The sequence below is a fragment of the Pseudochaenichthys georgianus genome, chromosome 18 (assembly GCF_902827115.2).
Source record: "Pseudochaenichthys georgianus chromosome 18, fPseGeo1.2, whole genome shotgun sequence".
Lineage (NCBI taxonomy): Eukaryota > Metazoa > Chordata > Actinopteri > Perciformes > Channichthyidae > Pseudochaenichthys > Pseudochaenichthys georgianus.
Genome location: NC_047520.1, coordinates 22,599,908 through 22,620,969, shown reverse-complemented (window position 1 = coordinate 22,620,969; position 21,062 = coordinate 22,599,908). Strand labels below are relative to the sequence as shown.

The 21,062-nt window shown below is 43.3% G+C and overlaps 1 protein-coding gene and 1 long non-coding RNA gene across 2 annotated transcripts in view; one reads left to right on the top strand and one right to left on the bottom strand.

Annotated features, from left to right (window-relative positions):
• The first annotated feature begins 367 nt into the window (after nucleotides 1–367).
• Nucleotides 368–2,271, top strand: LOC139435687 (uncharacterized). The gene is made up of 2 exons (XR_011644895.1): nucleotides 368–566; nucleotides 1,536–2,271. It is a non-coding gene; the product is annotated as an uncharacterized lncRNA (long non-coding RNA).
• Nucleotides 1,634–21,062, bottom strand: part of focad (focadhesin) — a 69,796-nt gene continuing 50,367 nt past the window's right edge. The window contains exons 26-44 of the mRNA XM_034106137.2: nucleotides 20,474–20,584; nucleotides 18,975–19,213; nucleotides 18,410–18,499; nucleotides 17,021–17,168; nucleotides 16,335–16,454; nucleotides 15,779–15,901; nucleotides 14,396–14,473; nucleotides 13,626–13,700; nucleotides 13,241–13,343; nucleotides 13,077–13,157; nucleotides 10,077–10,205; nucleotides 9,867–9,982; nucleotides 9,265–9,525; nucleotides 7,866–7,955; nucleotides 7,104–7,281; nucleotides 6,293–6,390; nucleotides 4,646–4,897; nucleotides 3,925–4,000; nucleotides 1,634–2,034 (exon numbers count right to left, since the gene is read on the bottom strand). Coding sequence (XP_033962028.1) covers nucleotides 1,961–2,034; nucleotides 3,925–4,000; nucleotides 4,646–4,897; nucleotides 6,293–6,390; nucleotides 7,104–7,281; nucleotides 7,866–7,955; nucleotides 9,265–9,525; nucleotides 9,867–9,982; nucleotides 10,077–10,205; nucleotides 13,077–13,157; nucleotides 13,241–13,343; nucleotides 13,626–13,700; nucleotides 14,396–14,473; nucleotides 15,779–15,901; nucleotides 16,335–16,454; nucleotides 17,021–17,168; nucleotides 18,410–18,499; nucleotides 18,975–19,213; nucleotides 20,474–20,584 — 2,442 coding nt within the window. The 3' untranslated portion in view covers nucleotides 1,634–1,960. The remainder of the gene's footprint in view (nucleotides 2,035–3,924; nucleotides 4,001–4,645; nucleotides 4,898–6,292; nucleotides 6,391–7,103; nucleotides 7,282–7,865; nucleotides 7,956–9,264; nucleotides 9,526–9,866; nucleotides 9,983–10,076; nucleotides 10,206–13,076; nucleotides 13,158–13,240; nucleotides 13,344–13,625; nucleotides 13,701–14,395; nucleotides 14,474–15,778; nucleotides 15,902–16,334; nucleotides 16,455–17,020; nucleotides 17,169–18,409; nucleotides 18,500–18,974; nucleotides 19,214–20,473; nucleotides 20,585–21,062) is intronic.

Here is a 21,062-nt window from a genome sequence, read left to right as displayed (position 1 = left end):
TGCTGATGTTCAGGTGTATATCAGTATGTAGTGTCTCTACTTTAAAGAGTCCTCTCCTGCTGATGTTCAGGTGTATATCAGTGTAGCGTCTCTACTTTAAAGAGTCCTCTCCTGCTGATGTTCAGGTGTATATCAGTATGTAGTGTCTCTACTTTAAAGAGTCCTCTCCTGCTGATGTTCAGGTGTATATCAGTATGTAGTGTCTCTACTTTAAAGAGTCCTCTCCTGCTGATGTTCAGGTGTATATCAGTGTGTAGTGTCTTCTACATGTCTCCACGCTTTAATGTTCAAAAAGCTCTTTATTTTTCTCATACTGCCTGTGCTGCAGCACCTCTTTTTACCCTCTGTCTGAAACCAGACCACACATATAGATTAGAACACACTACAGGAAAGGGAGAATATGGCCTCTTTAATGATTGGAAGAATCCGTTTTGATTCAGTCTATATCTTCTCAGGTTTCACCATCTACCAGGTCCTGCTCCATGTTGAGCCAACAGCAGCGAACTCATCCCCTCAGATTCACCTTCCCTTCCTCCTCATGCTCTACCTGCCTTTCCTGGCTCTCGGTAAGTCAGCTAACATTCACACTGAAAACAGCACTGTGGTAAAACACAAGCTTCTTCCACTACAGTGGTTTATAATACTATGCAGAATGATTTTTGATTCTAGAAAGTTATTACTGTTATCTTTTGTCATGATGATTGCCAAATAAATCATACAAAATAATTATTCCCAACAAACCTCCAGTCTTTGTAGAATCTGAAGGCACAGGCCACTGTACGTATGGAGGACGAGAGATGCCAAATATAAAGATATTTATACATTTATGTTTGCATTGTGAACAGTAGTGTGCAAGCGATGGCCCCTAACTAATCACGATGCCAGGGTTGTCAAACTAAATGTCATCGCGGGCCACATCAGCATTATTACTCAAAGGGCCGGTTGTAACTTTAAGACTATATAAATATATAAAATAATGTATTATATTACATTATTGCCTCTGCATTGGATTATTATGGGATAACTCCATAATTAACTACATCTGAAAGCAGAAGTCTAGGGCAAATAATTGCAAGTCTCTTCAGTGCATGTCACAAAACGAAATGCATTGTGGGACATGTAGTTCATGGGCAACCTGCTTCTGTAAAGTGGCATGTAACAGTATAATAAACGTATTACATTCTTTGCAAGCTCTTGCGGGCCACATAAAATGAAGTCGGGGCCGGATTTGGCCCACAGGCCTTGAGTTTGACACCCCTGCTCTATACCATCTTGTGTTGCATGTTAAACCAAAGCAGAAACATAAAAGAAGCACAATTGCAATCTCTCATACAAATGTAAAGAAATATGTGCATTGGGTAGATTTCTAAACAGCAAACAGAATCCCGGCCGTCTTGAATCAGAGCTTCCTTTCATATAATGACCATCATGTTATTCTTTTTGTAACAACCATCTTGTTGCAGTTGTTTTTGGTCATCATTTCAAACACCCAGAGTTTTTTTCCTGACTTTAACAACAATTCTGTCTTTTTTTAGGGGCAACTGTGACAGTGTGGCAGCTACTGAAGGAGAGACACCACCAACTGGGCAAATGGAACAAGAGAATGAAAATGAAATGACACGTTAAGACTCACTTCAGGAATTCCCTCGGAAGTTTATTTTTTGATAAAATACCATGCGTGCTGTAATGAAAAGAAGATCTTGAACTGAAGAGCCATAGAATCAAATTCAACATCATTAACTATGTTGTGTGTCTGAAGATCTTTTTATTGGAATACATTGTTTTGGAGCACATCCTCTGATGTCGCTGTGTGGATGAAGTGGAGCTTCTCTTCCTCCACGTCGATGCAGAGAGCCTCACACATGTCCAGCCATCCCAGCTTATTAATACTGCAGCCATTTATTTGTGAAGAACACCTGGAAGCGTAGCCACGGTAACAGTCTGTCATGGCTCCTCTGGGCTACCACCCGTACGCTCTGGTCCACACGGCTTTCTTCCTAAACTCGGCAGAGGACTTCAGGGTCAGCAGGGCGGCTGGAACACAAGGAAGATCACATGTTTCATCCGTGACAGATTGTTGTTTGCTATTGTGAATTCATGATGTGCTTCGATGTGCTGTGTTGTGTTTGTTACGTCTCGGTGTCCTCACAATCAGCCTCAGTGTCTCCCTGTGGAGTTTTCTGTTAACAGTTTACATTACATATTTGACCCTGGATGCCCAACATCCATGGTGAATGCATTTCATTCCTCATTAAACATTTACAAAGACCATCTTTTGCATGGTGACCGGTATGGTTTTATTTAGTTTTGTTTGGAGTCGAATTTCAATCCATTATCCCTCATAGCTCCCCGAGTAAAATGGCAGCTGAGACAATACAAATAGGGATCTTTTTCATCTCCAGTAGAGTGGTTCAGCAGTGAGTCCTAAAACCCAGAAATGACGTTCCCTTGTCTTAAAGGGGACATCATGCAAAATGCACCTTTGTACGTCTTTTATACATGAACATGTGTCCCCGGTGAGTCAGGAAACACAACCCTCTCTCTTTTCCTCCGTACCCAAATCTCTAAAAACGGGGCTGCAACGGATCTGATGAAAACTGATCCAGATGTGAACACTGTCCTGACGTCAGGACGGTGGCGCTACGGCTATAGGCCAACTCTCCACCTATCAGGGGAATGTGGGGTTGGGCCACGGCCGGCCATTGCCGCTTGAAAGCGCTGGAGACGCTGTAGTACATATGCCAGGCCTAGAAGTGGTGCTGTAGTCTGCCACAAAAGCAGCAAAGAAGACTTCCCGCACATGGTTGCCCTTCAAGCGTTTTCTCCCGCTGCTTTAATTCAATGCAATCCCTCCCCGGCGAGGCAAGCGCTGTAATTCTCTCCGGTAGTCCACCAGCAGATGACAAACACCCACCTCTCCGCCTCTTCCAAGGGACGAGGGAACCGTGCGGCAGAGTTTCAGTTAGATTTTTCTTCGCCGGTCAACATGTCCGTTAAAGTTTAAATTGTTATTTATTGAGCTTTAAAACAAATGAATAACGACTCTATATAATCATATAAGAATAAAACAGAGGACGGAGATCTCTTTTTCTCCCCCTCTTATAACTTGATCAAAGCACGCTCCCCTCTCCTGCAGGGGGGCGTGGTCAGCTGCAGCTCACAGAATCAGCCCCTGCAAAAACAGGGCTGGAAAGAGCAAATAGAGTGAAATGAGGCATGGCTACAATGCAGGATCTATTTGCTATTTTGAAAATATACCTTATATGGGTATGGCCCTACAATATATCATTTAAATATAGCATGATAGGTGTCCGTTAACACAAGCTGAAGAGAGGTTTTGTTCTACAACATTAAATACGTCAGTATATTCCCTACTGGTGAAAGTCCGAAGCTTCTATATGTCATAGAAACTCTGGTTGCTAACAAGTGACTAAATGTGAGTACTAAACGTCATCACGCCTAACATTAGCCGCCTTGGTGACGTGAAGTCATGTGACCTTGATGTAGTGTGTTTTTACTTTAAGGTTTTTTATTCTTCCAATTTCATTTACACTTTTAAAATCATAAAATACGTGTTTTTATGTGTAGCTTATCCTGCTGAGGAAATCAAGTAAGCATTATAAACATGCCACAGATCCTTTTCCTTTACGCATCACTGCACCACTTTATAACTTGGTGTACATCTTTGGCCTCGTTACAAGCCTTACAGACTTGAATGGACATGAGTCAGCACGTCACTGTTGGTCCCTGAGAGCAGCCGGGTACTGTCATGGTACAGCACTAACATACATCCTGTTACATGGACAGAGACATTTCTGTTGAGTGCATTTAATAACAACCTTTGAAACCCTATCGTCTCCTCAGCTTTATGGATATACATTTCAAAACTGTGTATGCACGATGTTGTGTTTCTTTTTCTGTTACCTGTGGCTGAGCTGATGGTTGTGGCCGACAGACTCCGTCCAGGACCTTCTGTGATGCTGAAAAGCCAGTCTATGAACTGACACACACACACACACACACACACACACACACACACACACACACACACACACACACACACACACACACACACACACACACACACACACACACACACACACACACACACACACACACACACACACACACACACACACACACACACACACACACACACACACACACAATGTATACATCACTTCAGGGGACATTACATTGACTTACATGCATTTCCTGGAGACTTATCCTAACCTTAACCATAACATGCCTAACCCTAAACCTGACCAAGTCTTCACCCTAAAACTAATGATCCCCTTATGGGGACCTCCAATTTGTCCCCATAAGGGAGGCGAGTCCCCACACGTGACTGTGTAAACAGATTTAGGTCCCCACAAGTATAGTTATGCCAGGCCACACACACACACACACACACACACACACACACACACACACACACACACACACACACACACACACACACACACACACACACACACACACACACACACACACACACACACACACACACACACACACACACACACACACACACACACACACACACACACACACACACACACACACACACACACACACACACACACACACACACACACACACACTGAGGTCATTGTTTGTAAATCAAAGTAGAGAACACCCTCACCTTGTGTGTCTGGCTGCTCCAGGGCTCTTTGTTCAGAAGCAGAGCCAGGCTGTGGGGCATTCCCAGCATGCACTGCGGCAGGGCGTGGTCAGTGGAGGACTCCTCACCGTATAGACCGTGTTGTAGGGTTTGGGGCTTGGAGCCGGGTTGCCACGGGAACCACTGGGCCCTAATGCCAAAGAGGAGGGGCATGGAGTGGTCCCCCCAGGAAACCACAGCTGCAGCAAACACCTGGAACAGGAAGTCTGTGGCCTGCACAACAACACAAGACATCTGAGTTTAGAAAGAATAACTCAGATGTGTTATTGCCTCTCAAGTCTTTTTATAGTACTAGCTCTTGTCGTGGTGGTAGTGACATTTACAATCTGCCCGACATGTAGTGCAGCTTCAACACTGGTCATTATTGAAGTGATGTTAATATGTTTACAATTATCAGCGTCACTAACTACGAAAATAAGGCCCGAGTTCAGATAAACTGGAAACAAAACGCAATCCAAATTCATTTGTAACAGACCTGGTTATTATTATTATATATGATAAGTATATCAAATAACACAACATTTTTGAACAAATACCCGAATCTCAATATTGCGACAATATGTACGGTTGACTTTTGATACTTTAAATAAATATTTCCAAAATGTGACTTTCTAAATAATCATTGGTTATGTGGATATAATGAGTGGGCCGGTAAAGACACATAATGACATCACTTTACTGTTGTGCAGCATTTAAAACTAGACAAAGGCACCATAACGCGATATCTCCACATCTTAGAATACATCTAGTCTTATATCACTATATCGATATAATAGTGATGCATTGCCCAGACCATGACTGTCCATTTGATGTTTATTTCACTTTAAATGACGTACTTAAGTGTAAAACCTGTATTTGAGAAAAGTTAGTGGACAGGCCTGACAAGACCTGGGCTGCATTCCAACCCCCCCAGCAGTGGCAGATTCCCCCGAGCTTTACACCTGCATGCTGAAATATCAACTGTAGCATCAGGGGTGTCAAACTCAATTTCATCGCGGGCCACATCAGCATTATGGTTGCACTCAAAGGGCCGGTTGTAACTTTAAGACTATATAAAAATACATATATAAATATATCATATATATCAAATAATGTATTATATTACATCATTGCCTCTGCATTGGATTATCATCGGATACGGTAATAACTTCATAATTAACTACGTCTGAAAGCAGAAGTCTAGGGCAAATAATTGCAAGTCTTTTCAGTGCGTATGTCCCAAAATGATTTAAAAAGAAAAGCCAAATTCTGGAGAAAAAATAAATAGAAGTGACATTTTGAAATAAAAATCTAATTCTGAGAAAAAAGAATTCTATGAAAAAATGTATATTTTGAAGAAAAAAAGGCAAATTCTGAGAAAAAAAGGCAAATTCTGAGGAAAATGTCATATTTGAGATGCATTGTGGGACATGTAGTTTATGGGCAACGTGCTTCTGTAGCATGTAACCGTATAATAAACATATTATATTCTTTGCAAGCTCTTGTGGGGCCACATAAAATGAAGTCGCGGGCCGAATGTGGCCCCCGGGCCTTGAGTTTGACACCCCTGATCTAAACACTGCCAGCTCTATCAGAAATCTGCACTTTGCAGCAGGCTGACGCACATACCTGCTTCGTGTCTCCACATGTGACGGGGGTTGCACCGTAGGCAACATTTCGGATGTGTCCCATCAGCTCCAGAAGCCACTCCATTCGTTTGGAAACGCCTAGAACAACAGAAACAACTCAAACTGTGGATTCGCTGAGAGATGGAAATCAAGACACTGTCAAAATGATGACACACGTATTGGTTTGCATGCAGAACAAACACATGTAGTCATTCTTTGTGTTGTTTGCTAATAAATAAATCAGTGTGAAATTATTGACTTTGGTGTCACCTAGTGGTGGCATTACAAATAGCCTTTTTTTAAGAACTTGAAACTTAAAAGGGGAAATATCATAAAAAATATACCTTCAGTAATTGTAAAAAATACATTTTTAATATACATTTCTATCTGGTGTGCCTTACTTTACAGTTGGTAGAACTGTAAAGTAAGACAAGCAATCTGTGGGCTTCCTAGCTAAGAAAACATTAGATCAATCATTCAGATTACAAATCTCACATGCAGTCTTCCACCGTCCAGTACCTCTACCCAAGGCTTAAGAACTACCTGAAACTACAAGCCAATCAGAAAGAACTGCTTCATAAGACCCCTTAAAGAGACGGGCGCAAAAACGGAGCGTTTCAGAATAAGAAATACAGGTGTATTAAGAAAAATAAAATGTGTTTATCAAACATTTAAGCATCTATAGATGTTTTCGTAGAAACCTTTGGCTGTATGAACCTTAAAATAAGCATTATAATTTCTCTTTAACAGATAGTATGTTTTGCCACTTTCCTGTATGATGTGAACGCATAAAGAGCTGACTTATTCCTGACCTGTGTTAGGGTTGGTTGCTAGGCGACACTGGTAGAAGGTCTGCAGAAGGAGCCAGCCGACTCTGCGCTGGGGCCAGCCCTGGAGCACCCCCGCGATGACGTCATTGAGCCCCAGCAGGGGGACTCTGCCCTGGGAGGTCAGGTAGGCCAGCACGAAGCAGGTCTTCTCCATCTGAGCCTTAACGGCACAAAGCTTTATTTACTACAGTATTCATTTTATTGGACAAATGTACAGTGTTCTTTTTGCTCCCCAAAATAGTGTCAACATATTCACGTGGCAGGCTGCTCAGCACCTGCATGCACCACTTCTCATTTGGATTATCGTAGTTTCGGCAAACAAATAACTGAAGCAATCAGAATGACACTTTGTTCTACAGTTAAGGCATTGTACGGAACAGAGAGGAGACAACATGCTTACCCAGCGAGTTTTTTACTTTATGTTTTTACTTTTGACAGAGCCAGGCTCGCAGCTTCATAGTTTCCCTATGCTTCCAGTCAGTATGTTAAGCCAGGCTAACCAGCCGACTCCAGCTTGAGCTTCAGAGCTCTCTGGCATGGGAGAAATATCCAACTTTTCTGATTGGTTTTGTTTTGCTGGTCTCAGCAAAGTTCATTTATAGGATTATATTCTTGTACCAGACCAAAACAATAATTAAAATACTCACTGTATTTAAGACACAAGCAATACACTATAACATTTATCTCAGCAATTGTTAGCATATGTATTTTCTTTTTCCTTAACCCGTCACATTTATAATGTACCTCGGTTACTTTCGTGATCCGGTCGATCTCTGCATCGGACATCTCAGACAGACATTTGGCGATTCCCACGTACAAATCCACCTCACGATCCTGAACAAAGGCAGAAGGAACCTTTGTGACTGCTCTGGAATCACAGCTGATGCAGCGCTCTGCGTCCTGACCATGTGTAACTGCTTGCATGAGAGCGGTTGTATGGGATTGGAAGTTGAGGCACTGAACATATTTGATGTGTTTAATGTAAGAGCTGAAGCAGTGGAAATGTTGGTCTCAAACTTGTTTGGTTGTACATTCAACTTAGTTTTGTACAAAAGAAACCTGAGTTAGTGGCTGGTGATGCGTTGGAAAGCAGTTCAATCAATCAACGTTTATTTATAGCCCAATATCACAAATGTTACATTTGTCTCAGTGGTCTTCAGTTTGTACAGAACATCAGTATGACAATACGACACCCTCTGTCCTGAGACCCTCTGTCCTCAGACCCTCTGTCCTCAGACCCTCTGTCCTCAGACCCTCTGTCCTCAGACCCTCTGTCCTTAGACCCTCTGTCCTCAGACCCTCTGTCCTCAGACCCTCTGTCCTTAGACCCTGTGTCCTTAGACCCTCTGTCCTCAGACCCTGTGTCCTCAGACCCTCACATCGTACAAGGAAAAACTTCCAGAGAAAACCCACAGTTTAAAGCAGGGGTCTCAAACTCAAGGCCCGGGGGCCAAATCCGGCCCGCGACTTCATTTCATGTGGCCCCGCAAGAGCTTGCAAAGAATATAATACGTTTATTATACGGTTACATGCCACTTTACAGAAGCAGGTTGCCCATAAACTACATGTCCCACAATGCATCTCGTTTTGTGACATGGCACTGAAGAGACTTGCAATTATTTGCCCTGGACTTCTGCTTTCAGACGTAGTTAATGACTAAGTTATTTTCCTATCCGATAATAATCCAATGCAAAGGCAATAATGTAATATAATACATTATTTTATATATATATATATATATATTGTATATTTATATAGTTACAACCGGCCCTTTGAGTGCAACCTTTTATGCGAATGTGGCCCGCGATGAAATTGAGTTTGACACCCCTGGTTTAAAGGGAACATGGGAGAAACCTCAGGGAGAGCAGCAGAGGAGGATCCCTCTCCAGGACGGACAGACGTGCAATAGATGCCGTGTGTAAATTGAAGAGATAATACATTTGACATTTTACAGTTGAATTGTTCGGTCCAGACAGATAAGTAAGAAGTTGAAGCTTCAGTTGGGGTGTAAACCAAGACAGACTTTCTTCTCACTGCTCCTTTCCTCATGGGCTACTAAAAACTGCTTTAATTGTACATGTTTTGTTTTGAAATAATTACCATGAGTGGAATAAAACCAATGACAACGTGTCCGGCCTTGTACCTGGATGTGGTTGGGCAGCAGGGTGAAGATCTTCTCCGTGGTGGAGCAGAGGAGGGTCCAGCAGCTGTTGGGGGGGTTGGGGAGGGCCATGGCCTGAGCCAGGCCCTGCAGCAGGGAGCGGCACAGGGCCAGGCGCTGGGGTCGGAGGTCGTCCTGGAACTGCTGCAGACCCAGACTCTCTGTGTGGACCTGCAGCTTGTCCTCAGCCACATGCTTCATCCACAGACCCAGACCCTCATACAGGTGGGCCCGGGTCAGGAGCTGGGGGGAGAGACATCACCAGAGTCAGGTCCAACGGGAGGGCTGGAGATTAAAGCGTGCATCTTATGTCTAGGTTCCCCTAGATAATTATAATAATAATAATTATTGCCAGAATTGTCTTTCTAAGTTCCTTATAATACATGTCATCTGTGAGATAGGTGGAGAAAAAGGTTATTTGTACTAGGATCATTTCTCTAAGTAACATATTTTTCCTTCATCTGAAAAAACGGGTAATAGAATGTGAAAATATTAAGTTTGAATTAATTAATTGGTCGAATGATTAACTTCTACACGCAAAAAGCACTTACTTCAATGTCCAATGTTACTCAAGAAGAACTTACACTGAGACTGTGCACAAGAGGTGGGGCCAGCCAGGAGCCCAGGAAGAGAGATGCACTCTGGGAAGTCTGAGCCTGACAGGATGCGAGGCACAGACACTGGTGCTGCACGTCCTCTCCTGGGAGGAAACAGACGTGAGAGGGGGTCGGCCTCCTCGGGAACATCAGAGAACTCTTCAGAGAACTCTTCAGAGAACTCTTCAGAGAACTTACCGAAGCTGAGTCTCATCAGAGGGGACAGCACGGCGCTCCAGTTGATGGGGGGGTACTGGAAACTGGATCCAACGGAGGCCAACGGGGTCAGAGCCGTCTTCACCAGAGATGGAGGGGAATACTCTGGACCTGGAGATTCATAAAAGCAAGAAGAAAGTTCTAGCAGAGGCAGCAATATATATATATAAATCTATTTCACTCAGTGGAAATTCTTAAACGACAGCTGAAGCAGGGATGCAAAAGGTGGCAAGGACCCGAGCCCCCGACCCCACGGAATATCGGCTTTAAAATGAGGAATAACAGGATGTTAGCCGTCAGAACAACTAAAGCAGCAGGTAGTAATAACAGCAACGCCAAAGAGTCACATCTAATAGAAATATATAAAAGCATGTATTTTAATTGTGTAGCAGTCAGTTTATAATGTTGGCAGCACTGTTGAGCATTTAGAAAATCTATTTTCATGCCTCTGTGCAAGGCTTAGTCTTTCTATCTGTATAGCCACTGGTGTAAAGTAACTAAGTTCATAAACTCAAAAAGTACTATACGTGGGTACAATTTTGAGATACTTGTACTTTATTTAAGTATTTTTGCTACTTTGTACTTCTTCTCCTCTACAGTTCAGAGGTGAATGGTGTACTTCTACTACACTACATGTATTTAATACTTTAGTTACTTCACAGATGTGGATGAATGATGGTAAATCTAACCAAGTGTTGAATCAGACTTGAGTTCCACCTGGAGTAAATCCACCAGCTACCCTGCAGTCTACAAAGTACTTCAGACTAGCTGCACCTTCACCAGCTTTGAGAACACTTTCATGATCAATCATTATAAAACATATATATATATTATTCTGAAATGGACCAATCTGCACAACGACTACTTTTAGTGTCGCTACTTTAACTATATGTTGATGAGAATACTTTTGTACTTTTATTTGAGGAACATTTTGAATGCAGGATTGTTTCTACATTCTGGTACTTCTACTTTTACTCAAGTACAAGACCTGAGTACTTCTACTTTTACTCAAGTACAAGAGCTGAGTACTTCTACTTTTACTCAAGTACAAGATCTGAGTACTTCTACTTTTACTCAAGTACAAGAGCTGAGTACTTCTACTTTTACTCAAGTACAATATCTGAGTACTTCTACTTTTACTCTAGTACAAGACCTGAGTACTTCTACTTTTACTCTGTACAAGATCTGAGTACTTCTACTTTTACTCAAGTACAATATCTGAGTACTTCTACTTTTACTCAAGTACAAGATCTGAGTTAGCAGATAGTGACAATGTATGCTAGTTAGCTAGCTCAACGATAATATTGCGACAGAAAAACTTTTCAGTGCACATCACGCTCTGCCGCTCACAGGGCCGGCCCTCGGCATAGGCAGTATAGGCGAATGCTAAGGGCGCATCAACCCATAGGGGGCGCCGACAATTGGGGAGAAAAAAAATAAAAAGTTAGAAAAAAAATAAAAATGTTTTTTTAAATTTCATATCAACACAATTTCCCGATTTTGGATCAACAAAGTACATCTTATTATCTTATACTAACAGAACTACGCCTATATTGCGTACAGCGCTGTGACGGAGCGGATCACAGAGTGACTGACAGCCGCCGCGGCGACGACACACACGACGCATCACTTCCGTGATTTAAAATGGACTTTTTTTTCATTAATCCCCGTGGGGAAATTGTTTCTCTGCATTTGACCCATCCTAGTGTTAGGAGCAGTGGGCTGCCATTTTGAGCGGCGCCCGGGGAGCAGTGTGGGGAACGGTGCCTTGCTCAGGGACACCTCGGTAGCACTTGGTCTCGGGACTTGAACTGGTGACCTTCCAGTTGCCAAGCCAAGTCCCTATCGACTTCGCCACCACCGCCCCTTTTGTACCCATAGCCCCTCCCCACAGGCTTACCGTCAACCGGTTACACAATTATCTCCAAACCACATTGTCAACATAAATGTAATTTCCTCAAACATGAGGAAACTATCCGCCCCAAACATACACCGGTTAACTACCTCTTAACAGGCATTCCCCATCATTAATAAACGCAAAAGAAATAATAAATTGCATCCTATTTAAATCACGGAAGTGATGCCTCTCCGTCTTTTCCACCTTCCCTTTGCTGGGGAGACGGCGGCGAAACTCCGCCCGCCGCTCCCCACGTAAGTATGGTGTAATATAGTTAAATGTATGTTGAAATAATTGTAGACTCACAAGCGTGCACTTATGGTCGCGCTCCAGAAAGGAAGGGGAAAAGGTGGATGTTTTAGTGATGATTTATTGACGAACGGAAGAGAGCAGGAAATGTTTGGTGTGTGTGTGTGTGTGTTGCCGCTGCGGCTGTCAGTGGCGGAGTCAGTCACACACCCCCTTTTCATTATATATTATTTTTATATTGTTTTATTTATTTCAACGGTTTAATACGTTTTATTTAAATATATAAAAAAGTGTTTTATTAGCGACACTCCCTCTTTTAATCTTTATAATTCGTTTTTTCCCCCGTCAGATTGTTATTTCGTGCTGTTATGCTGCATGTGTGGAAAAAGGTAAACCGTCTGTCCTGAAGTTTGTTCTTCTCTGTTTTAATGTGTGATGTGTGCCATGTTGCTCTTTGAGCTGCACCTAGTGTATGAAAAGCGCTATACAAATAAAGCGGTATTATAAAGCTTAAAGTATCATTTTGACTGAAGCCCCACGAGGCAACAAGAAAGATACACTCTGGAAACTCAATTTCTGAGTGTGATATCATTTCTCCTCTGTTAGACCAGGTTGAAACCACAATCCTTTTTTAAGTGACTTCCCTTCATCTTAGATAACAGATGGGAAAGAGTTAACCATTTTTAACGTCAAAGAGAACACATTAGAAATAAAACAAAGGAATTCCACCGGCACTTGTTCCCCACATTCTATTTAGTTCAACTTTATTAAACAAACATATTTGTAGACAAAAGCGCCACGGACACACTGATTGGAAATATAATGAATCGACAAACCTTTTCTTCCTGCCTCTGTGATGAAGTCAATGATGGACCTGAGGAGACTTCTCTCTGAGAGGTAACTGAAGTCCTGAGGGACTGAGGACAGGAGGACATGGAGACAGATGTATCACAGCAGACCGCTCCTCGTCTTATCGACAGACACCAGACTGTGCTCCTACCTGCGGTGTGGCTGTGACTGGTGGACATGTGGGCCAGCTGCAGGTGTCCCAGCAGACAGGCGCTGTTGGACTGCAGGCCGATGGCTCCAGAGAAGGTGATGATCTGCACGAACATCAGGCGGACTTTATTCAGCACAGCAGGTAGGTAAGACATCGCACATGGACTAAAGGTAACATCGAGTAGAGATATACATATCAACCGGAAGGTAGTACGTGTGTACATATAAAGTGAAGGATGTACTGTATATCTATAGATATCTATTGGAATCCACAGTATAGTCATTATAGTCAAATGGTGTCCATTTCTGAAATGACTTCTGACATCTTGTAGCATTCAGAAATAGTCATTAGAGGGAAGGTGACACCTTTGAAGATGTTTCCGTACCTGTGTGACGGCTCGGATCACCTGGTTCAGGCGGCTCTGCTGCGGAGAGGACAGCTCCAGCTCACCGGCGGTTTGCTGTTCAACGAGACAAGCGGCCAATCACACTGACCGTAGAGGAAGACACTCACGAATGAGAGCAACCTTATGTCATCGACGATGACGTAGCATACTTGAAACAGTGGCTCTGCAGCAGGTATGCTCCACATTGAGAAACGGCCACTATCATCGTCTCCACCGGGGGCAAACCCATTTCATTAACAGATGTCAGCATTGCTGCCGACTCATCGCCTTCTCGGGTGACTTCCCTCGGCAGGTGCAGACCCCATGTTGGCCTTGGTGTGTCCCAACAAAGTGATGCATGTGGTCTTATTGCAAACAGGAGCTTCTGTAGATCAGTTCTCTACCCCGTTCTTTATGATCCATTAAGAATGGCACAGTTCAAAAACCTGCTCTGTTCTCTCACCAACATCTTAAGTGTCAGAGCCTTTCATTTCCAGGCTACAAACACATCAACAGTGGAACAAAAGAAAAGAGGACCAACCAGGGGACGACAATACTCCACATTGACATCATTGTTTTAAAACTATAAATACCTTGCCAGATACATCTCTAACAGAAAGCTGATTTGAAATTAGTAGCAATGTCTGTCTGAAGATCATGGCGCTAATAAGAAGCTTCACAATAATACAAGACAACTCTTCCAACTATTCATCAAGTCATATTTGAAACTAAGTAAATCATTTCTCATTCAGCATTGAAGCACTCCTCACCTGGAAGAGGTAGCTCTCAGACCCCACCAGCGCCACCAGGCCGTTGACGGCAGCCAGCCGCTGCATTGTGGGACAGCCCTGAAACACACAGCCAATCAGAACAGGGAAGCACATTTATTCAGCAGATAGAGTCGAACCTTTAAACAGCAGGAATCCTGGCTACTTGCAGATGTCTCAAAGGAATAAGACCGACATCGATTAGTTGACTTCGATCAACAGGAAAATAATCGGTTACTTTTTGATAAATGATTAGTCGTTTGAGTAATCTTCATGTTCAATTATATGGTTATTCATCGTATTTTAAGAGGCCGCACAACAACAGGCTGTTAGTGAAAACAAGCCTGCTTTGAATGTTGATTATTGTGCATTCTCCAAAGAAGACAAATCAGCTTTTTACGGCTTCATTTAATAATAAATCATGTAAGTAATCACCTTACACCGATTGATTGATTGAGAATAAGCGTTTTCATCGAGTGAGAGAAATTCTTCACTATGAGAAGCCCCCCTTGAAGAGATGTAGCAAATACATGATCTAATCAGAGAGGGCACCATTAGACTCAAGTAGAAGTACTCTGTTTAAAAGTACTCTGTTTAAAAGTACTGCCTAAACGTCTTTACTCAGGTAAAAACAAAGAAGTATGGGCTTTGAAATGTTCTTCAGTAAAAAGTAGCCATAACTACCATCTGTTTTATGGAACATCTCCCTCACATATGGCCGCGGGTCATTCGGAATGTTACATTTTCATTTTTTCACTTTTATCCAAAGCGACTTCCACACATTGAGCACTGTGGGCGATCCCCACGGGAGCACTTTGGGGTGAAGCGTCTCAGGGACACAACCACATGCTGACTGCAGTGGGGTTTGAACCTGTGACCCCTGATCCCAACACCAACGCTCTACCCACTGAGCCACAGCCTCCCACGTCTCTGTCCTGAGTCGTCTCAATAACTTCACCTGTCTCTGCCTCTTCCCTAACGTCAGCCGTTTCCCTGCTGCTTTCTGCCCCGTTGGAATGGCTTCAAAGGCTACTGGCACAGTTTGAGATAACGCGCCGCGAGTTGCTTCCTACTGAAGGATGATGGGAAACGCTTCGAGCTAAGCTGCCATTGGCCCCTCTTCTTTAGAGGACACCAAGACATGCTGAATGCACCGATCGTGCTTTCTGCATGACATCAGGGTGGAAACAGGAGAGCAATGACTATAATGATGATCATGCCACGAATGCAGATTACAAATAAATGAGCCTGAAAATAAATAGTGGAGTAAAGTACTGATACCAGAACATCTACATCGTACACTCACAAAGTATTTGTACTTCATTACTTCCCACCCCTGTATATAGAGCAGCAGTACACAGGAAAATAATTCAAAAGACGTAGTACCTCTGCCAGGAGGATCTTCACCCAGGCAGCCAGCAGGCGGGGCTGGATGTCCTCGGCCTTCCCGTGGCCGGACACGGACAGGCCGTGCACCAGCAGCCCCAGAGCCAGGGAGAAGCCCGGGGTCTGGGCAGAACATCACAACGCAGAGACACAGGGGTGAGAACAGGGGGGCTCAGGGTTCAGGGGACACATGCAGACACATCTGACCCCCAGGGGGCCGGAGCAGTGACATCACGGCACAATAACCTCAGAGTTACCTCAACTCCTTCCCTCTGTCCCTTCACAAGACATTCTGAACAACCTGACATTCCTGAAGAGACATAGGTGTCCCACCGCCACACTAACTACAGTGGGACCTAGTGAGGAGGAAGGTTAGGCCTTTGTAAATGTATAACATGTATACATTCAAAATACATCAAAGTTGTGAAAATTGCAATTAATGTCTTCTCTAATTCGTACAGTTTACAAAGTCAAACAAGGCCTTTTGGAATATACATGAAACTACTATAACTCAGTGGTGTTCATGGCATCATCTCTCAGTAATGGTGCTGCTGACCTGCTGGCTCTCCTCGGTCAGGGTGCGCAGAGAGGTCATGACCTCCTCAGCCTTCGCAGCGTCTATGATGTCTGCGCTGAAGGCCGACACACACACACACGCCACCGAGTACGCCAACACCTGCCGGATACACACACGTTCAAAGACAACAATGATAATACCATTACACAACCATACATCTTTATCTAAAGTATACCATACACCTCCAGCCTGCTTGCTCGACAGCTGTTATGCTATTATATATACACATCCTTAGTAGAAAATAAACATATTCAGAAGAGTTTATAAACACTATAAAATATACAGAATAAGAATACTCTCTTGTACACCAATCTGCTAAACATATAACATACTGTATACATATATATGTATAATGTATAAACTATTTACATACAACAATTGGGCACAGTAGCTTTATATTCAAATATATCCTGTGAGTTAGTGCAAATTGGCTACAATATGTACAAATATATAACATTGTTCGTGATTATAGAAAGGGAGAACCTGAACAAACTATGAAGCATCCACAGGTGAGCTGTCTCTTATTTTAAGGATTTAAAAAAACATTCCTCAAAAAGCAAACTTGCAGCAAAAAAGTAAAACATACTGTTAACTGAAGAAGGACACAACATAACAAACACTGTCTGGCCAGCAGACACTCTGAGAGGGGGGGGGGGGGGGTGTACCTCCTGCAGCATGCGCCCCTGCCCGCTGCTGTCCTGCAGGGTGGACAGCAGTCTGTCCAGGGTCTGGGACACGTGGACTTGTTGCTCCGTCTGTCCACTGCTGCAGATAGAGGCCAGCACCAGACCCAGGCCCAGCACACAGCCCGTGCTGAGGGGGGGGGGGGGAGACTCCAGGTTCATTGTAAAGTCACATGTTGTAGCTTTTGTGCATTCTTTGTATCGTATTGTTCTTCCCTACTGGTTGGCCTCCATCATTTACGCAGTGGTGGAAAGTAACTATGGAAAAGTACTCGGCACTGCACTTAAGTACATTTTTCAGGCACTTGTACTTTACCAGAGTATTTTCATTTTATGATACTTCATACTTCTACTCCACTACACTTTGGCAGCAAATGTTACCAATTAACAGGTTTATATTATTAATACAAACATGAAATCAACTAATACACTATGATGTTCTGTTATGGATGGAGATACTAGTTATCAATGTTCTCTCATCCTTAACCAGCTGTAACTCAGCATGAATCAATTATTAATCCAACTAATATTATTTAAAAAATTGCCACTTTGGATAACGAGCACTTTTAGATGTGGTACTTAAATATATTCTGATGCAAATTATTTTGTACTTTTACTTAAGTATCCTTTTGAATGCAGGACTTGAGTCCACAAGTGTTTGCTTTAGTCCTAATAAAGCAAACACTGCTTTATTAGGACTTCTTCTTAAGTATAAGATGTGAGTACCGTACTTTTCGGACTATAAGCCGCGACTTTTTCCCCCATTTTGTTTGTACAGCTAGCGGCCACTAGGGAACCTCCTAAATCTATGGATTTTACAGGTAAAATTAACCACCTTTAACGCTATGGGCTCTAGGACCGGTCCGCGCCCGCCACCTTTAAGCGGCGGGCTCCAGCAGGAAAAGCTGGAGCCCGGAAAAGAGTGAGACAGGTAGCGCGCCAAAGTAAAAGTGGAACCGAGAGACAGAACGAGAGCAAGACAGACGGACAATTTAGCTGCTGCGGCTTATATGCAGGTGCGCTTTATAGTCCGAAAAGTACGGTACTTCTTTCAGCACTGCATATAAGTTAATATTTACATTAATCATGTGACTGTCTGTGTTTCCTGTAGATATGTAATTGCTCTTTATACTGCACTGTTAGTGTACAGTTTTACTAGTATGCTGCTGTGTTTATTGTATTTTTGTAACTCGGCACAACAATTTCCTTCGGGATAAATAAAGTCTTATCTTATCTTAAGCTAGTCTGCGTTGTCCCTTTGCTGTGAGACGAATAAAGGATTTCTGATTCAACTTGAATGTTCACTGTGATTTTAGGACTTCTATGCATGAAGCAAAGAATCAGAATCACGTGTCAGGGCTCAGCACTGACTTGTACTCCAGGTCGGGGTTGAAGGCGCTGTCCTCCAGAGCGTCCAGCGCGCTGCGGAGGACATCAGTGTCCTTCTGGACCGAGACATCACTGCAGAGCAGAGAGAGACAGAGTATTAAGCATGGGTTACAGCAAGGGTGTCAAACATAAGGCCCGCGGGCCAAAACCGGCCCTCCAGAGGGTTCAATCTGGCGGGATGAAAAATTACAGAAAATACATTAACTGTAAATACAGTTTAATTTAATTAATTGAAATGTTATATATTCTCAAGGAAGTGGGATTACTGAACCTACAAAGTAGTTTTGATCATAAAGTAAAATACTATATTGTCCAGTTCCCCAGATACTGAGATCTGAGAGTTGTAATGAATGTGTAAATGATAAACTGAGGAATGATATTGTTGAAATTACACTTATTTTTCTGAATACATTTCAGGTTGTTCAAAATGTGTTGTAAAATGATAGTTCATTAAATGTGAACAGATCAGATTTTGCAGTATGTGGCCCCTGAACTAAAATGAGCCCCCCCTCTGGTCACAACGTGTGTTTGCGTCACCCCCACAGACCTGAGGCGCTGCTGGTGCAGACTGGACAGCACCATGCCCAGCGCCAGGCCGGAGTGGAACTGCAGGGACTGGGAGTCCTCTGCGGAGCTGGAGCCCGGCAGCCCGGCCTGCAGCGCTGACAGGACCTGGAGCAGCCCCTCCCTCTGCCACACCACCAGCACCGGGACCAGCAGGGACAGGGCCAGGCTGGCACAGGAGCGGGCGATCGCGCTCGCCGTGTTCTCCCCCGAGTAGGAGCGCTGTACAGGGGGGCGAGGAGGGGACAACTGATTGGTTCTGCCAGTCAAACAACACAGCAGTGTAATCTATACATTACAAGTCAGAGAATAACATATATAGTAGAGGAACAAACCCCCCAAAAAGGCTTTCGTTTTTGAGATACCCCTACCCGAGTTAGAACAAAGCACAACCATGTTCTTTCAGTACTTTAATATTTCTACTTTATGAAATGGATGGTTGTATACATTTTTTTTCCTGCTAAATTATTTGGAACCTTGAACATTTGGGCTCCTCTGAAGGGGGCCTGCAGCCTAATCCCATGTATCTCTGGAGATAATGATCAGACAACATTTGGACTAGATGTTCACAGAGAGACAACGCATACAATGATGCCTGTAAGAGAACAACAACAACAAGGCATTCTTTTTATTATTGATTTGTCAGTTATTTGCCATAACTATTTAAAGGAGACCTATCATGCTATATTTGAATAATATATTGTAGGGCCATACCTTTATAAGGTATATTTATACGTTTTCTTTTTCAAAATACCAAACAGATCATGCATTCTAGCCATGCCTCATTTTGCTCTATTTTGCTCTCCTCCACCCTGTCTTTGCATGCGCTGCAGCTGACCACGGGGCCGAGTTACAAGCGTCATGTTACCATGTTGTTACCATGCTGTTGCCATGCTGTTACCATGCTGTTGCCATGCTGTTGCCATGCTGTTGCCATGCTGTTGCCATGCTGTTGCCATGCTGTTGCCATGCCACGGCAACCTCTCATTCCCCTGATTGGTGGAGAGTTGGCCATATACTGTAGGCGGAGCTCCTCGTCACTGACCTCAGACTATTTTCAAATCTGGATCAGTCTGTATCAGATCCGTTGAAGCCCCGTTTTTAGAGATTTGGGTACGGAGGAAAAGAGAGAGGGTTGTGTTCCCTGACACACCGGGGACACATATTCATGTATAAAAGACGTACAACGGTGCATTTGGCATGATAGGTCCCCTTTAAGTAAGAACTTTTGAAAAGAAAAAAATCAAACAATTATCAATGTTCAAAATAGTCTGGTTTACTCACTTTAAAGTGAATTTGAAATGTGATGAATATACCAACCGTTGTTGTTACATGATTTAATACACATATTAAGAGGTGATGTTAATGGTTTTGTATTTTAAGCCTCAATGGTATATCAAGAGTAAGATTGAACACTGGATTCAAACTTCAGAAGGACTATCTGCTGTGACCTGCGATTCATATACAGTATCTGAGACTCACGTGCAGGAACCATGGGAACACCTGTCCTGAGGGCCGGTAGCTGCTGATGCTGAGCAGAGTGTTCAGCACCATGGCCAACCAGGAGGCAGTGGGCACGAACTCTGGCCCCGCCTACAGAGGAGAGACAGTGAAGGAGAGATATTCATGCATAGTAACAATAGGAATACATCATATGTATACAGTGCTACTCCCAGTGCTCAAAGACGCTTTACAACCAAATAAAAACAATAAAAACAGCCCTGAGTGGGGTGGAGGATTATAGGTTGAAAGCAAGAGAGAACTGGGGGGTATACTACCAAGCCAGATCAGTGTGTGTGTAGTGTTGAGATGAGAGGCAACTCGTCATCAGGATGAAGTTTACTTGCAGATGAGTGCAGTATAATTCCATAAAACCATCATTTCCCCACTTTGGAACATGTTTTTAAGACTCGTCCATAGCTGTCAAGGTCTTATTACAAGCCGGCCCCAGAGTGAGTTATTCACTGCGGGTGCCATAGGGTGTTGTGTCATGCGATTGGTTGAGTTTTGACCCCAAAAGCGGATTTGGTTTTTGACCTCCATAGCGGGAATGTGTGTGGGAACCAGAGGC